The 14,698-nt window shown below is 35.7% G+C and overlaps 1 protein-coding gene across 2 annotated transcripts in view; it reads right to left on the reverse strand.

Annotated features, from left to right (window-relative positions):
- The window catches only part of LOC133526788 (otoferlin-like), a 111,034-nt gene that overhangs the window by 54,121 nt on the left and 42,215 nt on the right, over window positions 1-14,698 (reverse strand). For both annotated transcript variants that reach the window (XM_061863550.1, XM_061863561.1), the window contains exons 4-5: window positions 1,161-1,489; window positions 627-893 (exon numbers count right to left, since the gene is read on the reverse strand). In XM_061863550.1, the coding sequence (XP_061719534.1) occupies window positions 627-893; window positions 1,161-1,489 (596 nt within the window). The remainder of the gene's footprint in view (window positions 1-626; window positions 894-1,160; window positions 1,490-14,698) is intronic.

Raw genomic sequence — 14,698 nt, forward strand, 5'->3', positions numbered from 1 at the left:
ATTTATATTGGAATATATAATATAATAATAAGACTTTTTATTGCGGCCAAGAAAGCCGTAGTCATCTTGCTTAGAAACAAAATGACAGCGGCTTGAAATTCACGGTTTTTATTCGGTACAGGCCTTACATACCAAATTTCAGGAGATTTCGAGGTTTATTCTATTCCGATTGTGCTATAATGAATACTGATTATTACGCAAATTTACTTTACTGAGTTCTGATTTTACACGACAATGCAGGTACCTGTGCATACGGCTCACACCATAGCCATGGCCAAAAATGGCTTCGACGCCATCGACCATCTCTCTTACAGTCCAGATCCCTGTGACTTTTTCCTGTTCTAACTCATAAAGAACGATCTCAGGGGGCACAGATTTTAAACTGATGATGAGATTATAGCCGCAGTGAACGTATATTTTGAAGAAACACCAAAAGATTTTTTTTAAAGGTTTGATGTAATTATTTGACAAAATGATGAAAAGAAAGAGATTAAAATAGCAAAATAAAAATGAAGTATCCAGTTACATCTTTTCTATCATAGTGAGGTAGATTACGTTCCACCCACCCCTCGTAGCTTATTCAAAATGAGTGCAGTTAGGTTCTAAGGCATACTTAGAGTACATACATTTTCTTGAGCTTCGGGGTGTCGGTGGGCGAGCGCGTGTCGACTAGCAGCTCGTCGGAGGACACGGAGGTCTGGCTTGGCGGGCGCTCGGGCTCGGGCGCGGGCTCGAGTAGGCCGCGCTCTTCGTCGGTGCAGGCGCCGGCGCCGCGCGCCCGCCCGCGCGCGCCCAGCCGTATCAGGCTGCGCACGCTCTTGAACGTCGACGGCCTTTTGCGATCGCACTCTGCTATACTCACTACCTTCTCAGAACCCATGGAGAACCCCCGCCTATAAAAGATCTAGATATGAACTTCCCTACAGAATGCAATATAATTCTTATACCGAATTGCGTACTAGTTTATATATTGCGTATTAGTTTGTATTAGAAAAGTAGTGTTGGAAAATTAAAAATGAATGTACGTATTTTTAGTATGATTCTTCTTGAAGACAGCCTAAGTATCAAGCTTTATATTTTCACGAATGGCCAGCTAGACTGTTTAAGTAAACAATATTTTCGTTACCTACGATATTAGTATACTGTATGGCTTGACTCACCTGAGTATACGTTTGCCAACGGTCTTCAACTTGCGGGCTCGAGACTCGTCGCCCGAGTCTATATCGAGAATGGTTTCCTTCTTCTGTAAAGAGCGTTCCAACATGTCTATGTGACGCTGGATGTCTCCCAAAGCATTTTCTTCGTCTAGGTCGGAATTGGCGGAGCTGTGCGCGGAGCCGGCGAGCGAATCGTGCGCGGAGCCTTGTGCGGAACTGTGCGCGGACGCCCGCATGGAGCCGACGTCGCTGTTGCGGCTGACGGTATCATCACTCAGCCCCGCCATCGGCTCCACAGGCGCCGAATAGAATACGTCCATATCCACGAACACCTATTCGTAAATATAAAATTATTTTAATGTTTGCAAATATGTATAATTCATTCTGTTTAACTATTTACTATATTTATGAAATTTGTAGTCTAAAATTGTCAATACAGACCAAATTTCTACCCATAATAAGTATTATATCGTTACTTACGCAAGTAATTAAAAGTTACTTTTACTTTTGCGTGGCCAAATCTTTGTAAATAATAGTAAAGTATTAAGTATGTACTAAACATGAACAAAATAACATAACAGAATGGCGTGTCTCGGGCACGATGATGAATCGAATGTTAACAGACTAGTAAATATTATTTTCACCGCACCAGCTCGTCAATGCTCTCTTTTTCTTCACAAAGTGAATTAGGTATAAAGGTGCATTGTCTCCATAAGAGTGGCAAAGTTTTATTAAATATTAACCGGCTTTTGCCAAGGCACATCGGAGTGTGGGGTCCGCTTGGCAACTAATCCTAAGACTTGGTGTAGACACTTAGAAATCACAATTTAAATTATTTTCTTCCAAAAATAGTAGTGTTAGCATAAATCTCATACTGGCTGAAGGAAGAAGAAGAAATTGTTTAAAATGTATGTTTCTGCAAAGATACCTGTGGAGGCAGAATTGACGGTGTATTGGGAGCGTGCACGACTGTCACGCAACCTAGTGTCCGCAAGTCTAGGGGAAAACGTCAATTCACTACATCTTATAAAACTACTTCAAAACTAAATCTACTCAACGGATTTTCATACGACTTTCATCTATCAATAGAGTGATTCTTGAGGAAGGCTTAAGTATATAACTTCTTAAGGTTTTGTTTTGTGTAAATTGTTTGAAATATAACGATGTTGTCGGAAGAAATCACGCTGGCTAGGAGCTTTCATCGAGAACGCTGCCTAATCCGTTTGAGCTATAACAACACAATGTATGGTGGGGTTGTTTCTTATTCATAGGTCTACAAAAAAGTCCGCGATGTTAAATGTCTATCTTTTAAGGATAACTTACTATACATATTCGTAACGTCTAGAAAAAGGTCACGTAATATGTGGCATTTGCAAAGCTATTTACATGGATACATTATTAACAATTATCAAAATAAATACGTTAGTTACATTAAGCATTTCATACAGCTTACAATGGTCCCTTACACCATACAATTTAAATGAATATTTCAGGAGTAATCGTAAATCAAAGTTTCATTTCGAGCCATATAATTGTACTAAATGTTAAAGACGCTATCCGCAGTTAGTTCAAATTTTTACCACCTTATGCGCTGGGATCGCTTTACTTACCCCCACCATGCACTTCGCACGGTCCCAATAAACTCCAAAAACCCTGTTTTGCTTGTTGCTCTTATTGCCCTTAGATAGATACAGGTTATTAGAAAGATTATAATCGAACAAAATACAAAGTTATATTTTTTAAACTAATTATTAAAAAACTAAGCATAATTTTTATAGTTTTATAAAACTTGTAAGTAATTCATACTAGGTTTCCAAATTTTAATATACAGTAATATATACAAAGAGTTATTTAAGTTTCAAATCTTGAGTTGTATCCTCGTGTTGGTTGTTAGAATTGAGTTTCACCTAATTTTTGAATGATATCTATATATTTAAAAGCATTCATTTTGAATTTGATTTGTGATGTTTTACAGTTACAGCGGAACCTAGATACTCACAGTAGGAATCTCAAGGTAAACGCTAAAAAGTTTCGTGCTAACGAGTTTTGGTCTTATAGAGGGTATCGACGTACTGAGGTTCTTATAGGGTTTTGTTCGCCTTAAAGGGCATTCCATGAAGTTGTCTACCGTGGTCCCATACACAGGCGTTTTCTGAAGTCTTCACGTAAGTACAAAAGCTTTTTTTTATGACAAATTTTCTATCAAAATAATACCCAGAAAAATAATCATCGACTTTAAACGCTAATAAATATTATCTCTCACGCCGAGGTGAAATTCTTAATTTTTCTGCATTATGATGAAGAGGCCTTTAGAGATTAAAAAAATGTTACAGTTTACCATTGCGTGTTGAACTGTGTACTTATATTTCAATTATTTTAAATTATTATCGAAGTCTATCAGTAAAACCAAAAGTCTAATATACATTATATGCCATTCACTTTTGTTTATGCTTAGGTATATTCGTATTTAATGAAATAGCAAGTCGTTACTTTGTTATACATGAAATGTTGATAGCCCCGGTTGCAACTGAGCGATGTAAAACAAGTGGGTCAGCGGGCCCCAGGCGCCAGGCGCCAGACCCCAGCCAAGAACACTGGGGGTTATCATCATTAAAATTCAGAGCAACTCGTGCGGCCGAACGCGCCGCCTGTATCTCGGGTAATGTTCGGAGATAACAATCACTGCTCTCATTGCAAGGATAAGTAACTCTCTCTCTCTCTCTTTGCCGCTTTTGGGAATGTAAAGTTGTAACTTATTTATTGTGGCTTCATTAGCAACATAATAATTTTTTTCTTACTTCCTTAAATTAACATTTAGGTTATTAGAATTAAAGGAACACATATGTAACAATTTGACCACAATTGATCACTGCGATCTAACAACCGATAGCGACGGAACTATATATTGATTAGAGTATTCTATTATATGCACCTCTGTCATATGTTAAAGCCCGGATGATGGGAGAAATTATGTGTTGACGTCTCAATAGTGCGAGGACACACATTTTATACGTCGATGTCGATAAAAAAGCACGATGTACTAGAACCGTTATGAAATTCAGAAATATTATAGTTGTAAACAAAATTAAAATGAACTGATTGTATTTTTTTAATATTTTATGTAATTTTTATAATATACAATTAACATTATTTCTAAATTTTCCGATTTAAACTTCTTTGCCTTGGTGATAAAATCCATTTCAGCCAACTAAAGGACCGTTCTAAATGTACTGTAATTGGAGCAAATTTAAATAATTCATAGTGGTTATGAATTACTTCTGTACTACGCAGTTCCATTTCTTTTCCAGATATCAAATTATTTAAGATTTTAAAAGTAAAAACGCCAACGTTTTTCTTCAACACATTCTGATATTTATTGTGAATAGAGTTATGTTATAATTACCTTGAGGATGTAAACGTAATCTTGACACTTTCAACTTTTGGACGATATTTAAACTGATTGACTTGAGTCAATGTCAGATAGCGGTTGTTTATAATTGCGATAAGCAAATATGATATGAAAGAGGTTTGTAAGTTATTAGAATAGTATCTATCTAGAACTGTCACTCTTATTTAATATATTACGATCATTCCCGTTAGTATGATAATATTGTATTAATTACTTAACTGAAATAATATATAATGTAAGCTTACCTAGGTACCTGAATCCTGATGTAATATTGTGTAATAACCTGGCATGTAAGATTATGAGTTTAATCAATAAATTTCTAATTCGAAAATTATTCGTATGGATGTCGATAGAACGATAGAATAGTCGATATTTAATTAAGCACTAGGAAAAGTGCATTTTTGCTGCCGTCATCCGGGCTTCTCATATCATATGTATTGATGTAGGGCGACGACGAAGTGTGCGACGGAACTATTGATTAGAGTATAATATTCTATTAGGTATACATATTATGCACCTCTGTCATATAATACTCTGTCACATCATACATTGAATGTTATATTGCAACTGAATAATGCATTTGATTAATAACCTGACATGTAATTTTTATAATATTATAGATAAATGACTATGACTATGACATATGTATTGATTTGGCGCGAGTCATATATTGTAAGTCGAGATCATTCATTCGTGATTTTTTCAGAACCCTTCCCCTCCCCTCCTTACTTCATATGACGCGTTTAATGTCCCTCAAATACGAATATAGCTAAACATGACACAAAGTTTGGAACAATAACTTATACATAAACTTAAAAATAATAATACAAACTATAAATAAACTTAAAATAAAGGTCCTATAAATAAAACACGTCCTCCAAGTCACTGCCGATGGGCAGTGTGCCCAGAAGGCTGGCCGCATTGCCACGTTGAATGGCAATGCTAACGCGTTGAGCAAAATACTGGCCAGCCCTCTGGTCACCTGATGTGGCGTATATAAGGCGCGTCGCTAAGTCTTTGTACAGCCGGCGCGCACTTGACCCCCACGGCCCCAGCGTTTCGACCCCAAACGCCTCAAAAATATAACTACTGCCGAGGGAGGCATATTTGCGGCGTTTGAGGTCTTCTGCCATGGACGCGGCGTGACCAGCATCATTTTTGGTATCCGGAAGGTGAGACGGCGCGAGGGTGTCAATGCATGTGGCATCCCAGAATGTAGCTAAAGCTTCTTTTAATTACTATATAATATAAAGTTTAATCAAGCCAAAAAGCATACCTACGCGTTTAAATATGACTAGAACTAAAAAGTGGCGGTGACATAATCGGACAGACAGACGGACATGACGAATCTATAAGGGTTCCGTTTTTTGCCATTTGGCTACGGAACCCTAAAAAGGAGTTTGGGGCAAAACTATTTTTTTTTGTACAAGCTTTTATCGCTGACTGTACTTTTCTTTCCACAGACAACTAACAGATACTCATCAAGACAATTCTAAAAACCCTAAACACAATTAAGTTGCGTTGTTTCATCACAGAGTTCCTATGGCCACCTCCTGTTTCAATCATCAGATCAGGTCAATGGTACCATAATATTGCACTGTCCACCGACTTACAAATGTATGCAAATTTTCAGCTTAATCAGAAATGGGGAAGTGGTCAAAGGAGGATGCCTAGATTCATATGGACTCTGGCCAAAAAACCAATAATGACAAGCCATATCTCATTTAAAAGGTTTTTTCATATTCTAAAATTTGTATGGCGGGAAATCTTAAATCGCTGTGTGAAACAAGTTATGGCGAAATAAAAACATCCCCTCCATAAGATTTTTTTTACTGATATATATAGGGTTTAAGTTGGTCTTAGCACGGCACTCTTTCAGCCGCCGCCTCACGTGGACACATTCCGACGAATCGACTAGGGAACCAGACGTTACTCTTCTGGAATCCGGTAGGAGACTTGTTCTCGGACCGGATGATCATGTAAAACGTAGAAATTTCGAAAAAAGGCTGACTACTGGTGCCTTTACCCTGGGTAGTGTACTAGGTAGTTACTTAATACAATTATGCATTGTTACCTATTATGCATTCATTTCGCACGTTATACCTAGGTACTTACTGAACATTATACCTTACAAAATAAGTACAATTTAATTCATATCTTCTGAGCAAATTTTTATGTTTAAGTTTGCATGCATTCTATTACTTGCCCTTGTTGTTTGCGTTTAAAAAATAGTGGATATAAACACTATTTTAAACAGCTATTAATTTTGATAATCATAACAGGGAAAAAATGAGGTACTGAAATTCGTAATTATTTTGCTTATTTATTTATTTAGACACGAACCATATATCGTATGTCGACTTCACGTCGATTCCACTACACGTATTAAACTACTCCAAAATTAGTTCATTACTAAAATGGGCTATTTTGGGTGGCATAGGTATCACGCTTTAAAACTGAGTATCATGAATAACATAATTGATCTATTGAGCAGTTGCTCACTCTCGACCGTCTCTACGAAATAGTGATCCCAAGAAAACAAAAATAAGGACCAAGCAATGATGTTTCACAATGAGACGCGAGAAATAAAATGCTCGCAACGCAATGCATAAGTACGAGCAGAAATGTAGTATCTACCTACAGTGCGCAGCGAGGCACGTTCCCCGCAAGCCGCCCGCCCTGGCCCGCCTCGCCTCGAGTTGGCAGCTGCCAATTTACCTGACGTCTTTTATAACTAATTAAAAAAATATGAGATACCTAATTGTGTTTACGAAGCAGACGAAGAACCGTGGATTAGTACATTACTATACAAGGCCGAAAAATAGGAAATTCGCAACGAGTTGCGAATTACCTATTCGCACGTGAATCGTACAACGTTTTACAGTACATATGGCCCTTTAAGTTTTCGACATAGTTACGAAATGTGCTAATTATCGTACTAGTGCGGTAAAGTAGCACCATATGTACTGTAATAGTACATTACGATACAAGTGCGAAAAATAGGAAATTCGAACGAGTGGCGATAAATTAAAACACGACCGAAGGGAGTGTTTTAAATCGACACGAGTTGCGAATAACCTATTCGCACATGTATCGTACAAAGTTTTACAGTACTTATGGCCCTTTAAATGTTCGACACAGTAACATAATATGCTAATTTTCGCACTAGTGCGGTAAAGTAGCACCATATGTACTGTAAAATATATTTCATCACACTTGCTTGCTTGCAAAAATATCTTATTTCACGCTGAACTGAACGACAATGGCCTATATTGTTCCCGGGGGGTTATAACTTTTTTTTAAATAATGTCACTCCTTCATACAAACCAAGTAGCGTAAATAAGTTTGGCCTTAAAAATATTGTTGTTAATCATTTAATATGTTCAATTTAATTTTCAATCGTGGCTGAATGCGGAATAGTTCTGTGCCTTCGATGGTTAACCTGTCAACAAATATCAATATGGCGGACGAATGTTTGAAATGTCAGCGTGTTTAAGAATAATTCCGCTTAAAATTTTGTTTTTTCTTCGAAAGTGTGATGAATAACATTGTGTGTAACTCCGGGGGTAAGAATATTACCATCCGCGCTTCCAAAATTACACTTACCTCCCTCGTTGCACAATGTACTAATTTCAATTTACCTAATTACGAGTTATTATATTTTTTACTCCCTTCGGTCGTGTTTTAATTTATCCCCACTAGTTGTCAATGTCCTATTTTTCGCACTTGTATCGTAATATTATATTAAACTACCCGTGGCTACTAAGCCACAATCGAATAACGTAGAATATTATTACACAAGTGTGTAACAAGGTTTTGCAATATCATTACCGAACGTAAGAATGACATTATTAGTAATGTAATTCTGGTCATAACCCAAACAAAACACATTCCGACATGTAACAGACTTCGTAACCAATATTGGCAGCTGGGTATTGAATAAAATATAGAATAATAGTACATTGTGCAATGAGGGGGGTAAGCGTAAATTAGGATACGAGGGAATTAAAGACCCGAGTTTGCAATATTCTTACCCCCGGAGTTACACACAATGTTTTTCATATCACTTGCGAAGAAAAAACTAAATTTTAAACGAAATAATTCTCAAATACGGTGACATATAAAACATGCGTCCGCCATTTTGTAAATTCTTGACAGGTTAGCATCAAGGGCACAGACCTATTCGGCATTCATCCACGATTAATAATTATGTAAAAATATTTTAAACGGCTGTTGAATTAATCAAATTATTTAATTTTAAACATAAACAATAATATTAAATTATAAACGTCAGTATTTTAAAAGTAAAACTCATTTATGCTACTTGGTTTGTATGAAAAAGTGACATCATTAAAAAAATCTATAACTCCCTAGGGAGTTATAGCTTTTTTTCACAATCCATATCTCCCGTGGGAACAAAATAGGCTTTTGTACTTCAGTAGACCTGCATGAAATAAGAACTTTTTCGAGAAAGTGTGATTGAAAAAGTTATTTCATACTTTGTCTTACATGAAGAAGGAATGTAATAGGAATTTTACACATAGGCTATATCATAGAATACAAGATTATACATATTGCCGATATGATCTCGGTAAACCGTAGGTATGATGAGCAGCCATTGTTTTAAATCGGTACCTTATGGGCATGTAACCAAGAAATCTCTTACCTGATGTTTGTGAATATCGGTACGGAGGATTTCCAATTTTGTAGGTTGGAATTTACCGTGCATGTGATTCGCGTTTAGGTAATATATTCCATGTGTGCGCATAATGCGCTCCGCTGCGAGCTAAGATAAAAATGTATCACAAGTAGGTATACAGTTAGGATTTGCGCACTATGCTTGTTGTTCAGGGCAAAATAAATAGATAATACAACCCATACCTGTATGACGACTCGTCTACAGAACTTAAAACGTGTAAGGCGGGGGTATAGTACAGTCGAATTCATAAATATGTTAACATTTTTCACCTTATTGCAATTATAGGTAAGGTGAAAAAATGTATACCTAATTATGAACTTGTCGGTACTATGGAGGCTAACACAATTAATTAAACAATATGTTTTTCACGTCAGTAGCTCGAACAAGGGTAATTTTGCTGCTTAACGTAGCAAAATCGCATTTTGCTACGTTATACGTAATTCAACGGAATATAATTATAATAAATAGACCCCCGCAATAAGTCAGACCGCATCGTTACAAAACACCCTACGAGTTTTGATTCGTAATAATTAATTAATGAACTAAAAGTTTAAAATGTAATAAAAATACTATTTTTTACGTATTTTGTTATTAAACAATTAACTTATAAAAATTAACGCAATTATTACGCTAAGTAAATAATTCTACATAAAGTTGTGTGAACTGTCAATTGATGTTCGTTATTATCTCCGAATTATTTTATTGAAATTTCTGTCGTTTTGTTTTATTGCGGTAACTTAATTGTTAGAATACCTTGAGTGAAATAGTTATGAAGACGGATTACATTTTTTCAGGTTGTATTTTTACCTTCCAAATATGTTTTCACTGTTGACGTGAAATTGTTTGTGTACTACACGAGATCAAAGTTATTTACATCTCGTGCGCTTTTGAGTCCCTTACTACGCTCAATATATATGAAAATTGCTACAATTTTTTTTATTTTAGAGGGAACTCACCGATTACTTTTTTATTTAAACTTAAAACAGCAGTATTGTTTGTCATAGATCCTCACCTAACGTCTACAAGCAAAAATAACGCTTAGCTGTAAATCTCATATCCGTTTGAAGTCGAGCAATGAAATGGAAGAGCAGAAACTCAAAGACGAACTATGGAGCGCTACGTGAATTATTCATCCAAATATCTCAGGTTATTATAACTTACCTACCTAACGCGCCTTGCTAATATTTTGCACCTGTCGGCCCGATTCGAAGAATGATTAAGACACGTTTAAGATCATGGGGAATCCTTAAAAGATCGATAACTAAACGACATGTTAAAATTCGTTCGTTCCAGATGTGATCCCAATAAGATTTATCTACGATATTTCTAACGTCAAAGTGACATTGGTTGCCCGAATAATTGAGAACTTATCTTAACCAGAACTTATCGTCATCGTATCTCATTCTTCGAATCGGGCCGTGTATTTGTTTTTAAAGCAAATTGATTTAGTAGCTGTAAAAGTATCTGCATGGGGCTGGTGATAGCTACTGCCCAACCCCTTTCAAGGCCTTTGTGTCCGGCAGCGGGACGGTTCTCGGTACCTATCTATAGGTATACAATTACATAGCAGTGTTAGGCGTAATTCATTACTTCTGTAGTTTAATTCCATGAGATTGAATTATATTCATTGCAATTATATTAGTTGCAATTACATGTAATTTCAATGACATTAATTGGTAATTAATTTCCTCAATCAATTACTTCATGTTAACTTTTTGTAATATTCAAAAAGCGGCCAAGTGCGAGTCGGACCCGCCCATGAAGGGTTCCGTACCATTTATGACGGTTTAAATAAAACATCTCGTTCAAACCAATTTTCGGTGGAAGTTTGCATGGTAATGTACTTATATCATATATTTTTTTAGTTTTATCATTCTGTTATTTTAGAAGTTACAGGGGGGGAAGGGACACATTTTACCACCTTGGAAGTGTCTCTCGCGCAAACTATTCAATTTAGAAAAAAATGATATTAGAAACTTCAATATCATTTTTGAAGACCTATCCATAGATACCCCACACGTATGGGATTGATGAAAAAAAAATTGTTTTCAGTTCTAAGTGTGGGGAACACCCAAAATTTATTGTTTTTTTTTTTCTATTTTTGTGTGAAAATCTTAAAGCAGTTCATAGAATATATCTATATACCAAGTTTGAACAGTATAGTTCTTATAGTTTCGGAAAAAAGTGGCTGTGACATAAACGGACAAACAGACTGGCATCACGAATCCATAAGGGTTCCGTTTTTTGCCATTTGGCTACGGAACCCTAAAAATGAGTAAATTTACTTGGAGTAGGCAAACTAAATATTTGATGTGGCGTACTTGCATTTTACGACGCGTGGAGACCTAAATATGTTCAGCGTTAAATAAAAAGTTCTGCAAGTAAAGAAGTTTTAATTGGAATTTTCTTTTGTTTAATAATCTTCTATTCAAATTTCTGAAATATTAATACTTTTTGAGATATTGGCTAAAAAGGAAATGTCTTTTTTTGTCGCCTGTTTTAATCTACAAGTTTTGAATTTTTTTTGTGTACTTATAAACGATTCAAATGCATTTTTCTATACATCATTCTTAACAAACGTATTTTTAGGAGTAGTATCTCTATTTTTCACCATTTAAAACTTGTCCAGTAGACTAATGCCTTTATAATATACCTTAACACCAAGTGCGAGTTAATTTACTCGCTACCACCATCCCGAATGCCAATCGTACGAGTTAAAAGGCTGTCAACATCCAATGTCCTTGAAATTGATGTTACTTAAACAGTTTTTTAAGAAAGACTATTTGTTTTAGTCAAGTAAGAAAAATATATGTTCATATTAATTATATTTCAAAGACCGTGGTTGTACTCGATACATGATTGAACGAAATCGGCTCGATACGAGTAGAAAATAATTGCAAAGATTGGTCTTAAAATCACAATTAAACGGTTCTATGTCTTTATTGTTTTGACTTATGGGTCTGCAATTAAAATCACAATTTCAAAACATTTATATCTAAACCGCTATTGAGTAAAATATTACACTAATAATCTACTTTTTTTTATTTAAATATTTTTCTTATTGTTCCTTTGCCCAGGCCCAGTAACATGCGACAGTGCTATCTCATTTACTCCGATACAAATAGACAGTGTGCGCGCTTAAGGTATTGACAGCCTCTTAAGTAAATTTCCTATTGACTCACTTATGACCCTTGCCTATATTGTACTTATAACTCTCCTACCTACTGCATTCGGGTAAAAAATAAGATAAAAAGAGACTTAATATAAAATGAATTCATATTAGGTAAAATCCAATATGCTCGGATATTTGACGTTAAAATAAAATAAAAACTCTAAGTAGTGTGTAATAAAATAAAATCTCGTCTCGACAAGCACTCGTTATTACGAAAGCTAGAGAGGAGATCAAGCCTTTTTGGGATATGTCCGGTTTTAAATGATATTTTGTGCATATAAGTAAGTTCCAAACTAATTGGTAAGAGCCAGGGGTCTAATCCTCAACCACAGATTTATAAGCCGCACCCATTGGGTACCGATAGGCTACTAACATTTTTATATTTAAAGGCAAAATACCTACCTGCCTATCTTTTATTTTTAATCAAACACTCGCTGCACGCGAATACGTAATGCTCTCTCTGTCACACTTTCCTACGGAGGGTAGGTGTGACCGAGAGCAAACTACGTATTCGCGTGCACAGAGTGTTTGATTTTACTAGAGTCAAGCCAAGCTAAGTTAGCAGCGATTTTGATAGCCCAGCCTGTGCAAGTGTTAAGTAAACGTAATAATTCCATAGAAGTTTGACGTTTAAAATAACACTTGCACTGCCTGGGCTGTCAAGATAGCTGTCAACTTATCTTGGTCTGACTTTATAACCAAAATACGAGTCAGGCCAGAAGCTGTCGCATTTATAATTCGTGATAGTGGCGAATTGCTGATAACACTCGTATGCCTTCCGATATAAATAAACTAAATATATACATCATTATTAAATACGGCTTTGGCTTATTTATTACTAATATAGACATCTGACTGTATTTATGTAACAGTAATTGTATACCTTGTAAATAATTGTTAGTAATTGTATTTACAATTCTAGTTTTTAAGGGTTACAATAGCGTGAATGGACTTGAAGATAATTAAGACTTAAGTTCCTACTTTTTTTAATAAATCTGAGTAGCAGTAAATAAGTAGGCAGGTAGGTATAGCAAGCGCTGAAAGTGGTATGGGTACGAGTAATCTAATTCCCTGTTAATTACCGCGCAGCACGCTCGGACAGCTTTCACGCAAAACACCACTCAAGGTTAAAGTATTTTAATTCTTTAAAAATCGTGCACATTTACTCCCATGGGTGAGGTACCTAATACGAATAATAACTTGCCAAAGTGGTTGCATGGATATGTAACTACAAATATTAAGGTGATTGCCGTTTGCACAATGTTAGACTTTATTGTCGTTAACCGTGTACAAAATTTTAATGTACTAGACAAATGTAGAAGAGCGGGGCTTCCTGTCACAGGTATTATACATACTTACTAGAAAGTCCCAACCATGAATGTGTTATGTTGTATACTATTTAACGAAATAAATGCTTTCTGTTTTTTTTTATTTAATTTTTGATTGAATCAGTAAAATTTAAAGAAAATATTGTTCTACTCGTGAGCAAAGAAACGGAATCATTATTCATGTTTGGCTCCTCTGTCTCAATATTTTTTCCTATTTTCATGCAATCTTGAAAACAGCATCAAATCAAAGCTAATGAAAATAAAAGATATCTTAAAAAAGAACATAAAACCAACTTAAAAAATTATAACATAAAATATCATCCCGTTTTATATGCGCTAGCAACTGATACGTTTGAAGTCGGTGCCACGTCAAATAATTAGCCAAGTTTGTTAAACACTTGGTCCCAGAACAAACTGGAGATTATGTAATTATAATGAACCTCTAAAGCTTTTGGGCTTACCTACTACATGTAGTTCATCTGGCATGTTTTGCGAAGCTTGGACTAGGTTTTCCGGCAATCATGTGCAAGAAAATTGTATCCCTAGTAGGTCGAGTTAGCAGCAGTCCTAACAGTATTCTGCATGTCATGACAAATATGACAGTTCAGTTCTCATCCAATGGATTGGGAAAATAAAGGAGTAGCAATTAGCCCTTATTGAAAATTAAAAGTTAAACAATCTAAATTATTATATCCCTATAACACTAACCTAGTTTTAATCGTACGTAATTAATTTATTTTTGGGGTTCCGTAGTCAACTAGAAACCCTTGTAGTTTCGCCATGTCTGCCCGTCTGTCCATCTGCTGCGGCTTTGCTCCGTGATCGTTAGTGCTAGAAAGCTGGAATTTTTCATGGATACCTAAATCATGCATGGCGACTGAATGGTAAAATAAAAAATACAAGACTATTTTTTTATGTTATCTCCCATACAAT

The sequence above is a fragment of the Cydia pomonella genome, chromosome 1, assembly GCF_033807575.1.
Source record: "Cydia pomonella isolate Wapato2018A chromosome 1, ilCydPomo1, whole genome shotgun sequence".
NCBI classification, from domain to species: Eukaryota; Metazoa; Arthropoda; class Insecta; order Lepidoptera; family Tortricidae; genus Cydia; species Cydia pomonella.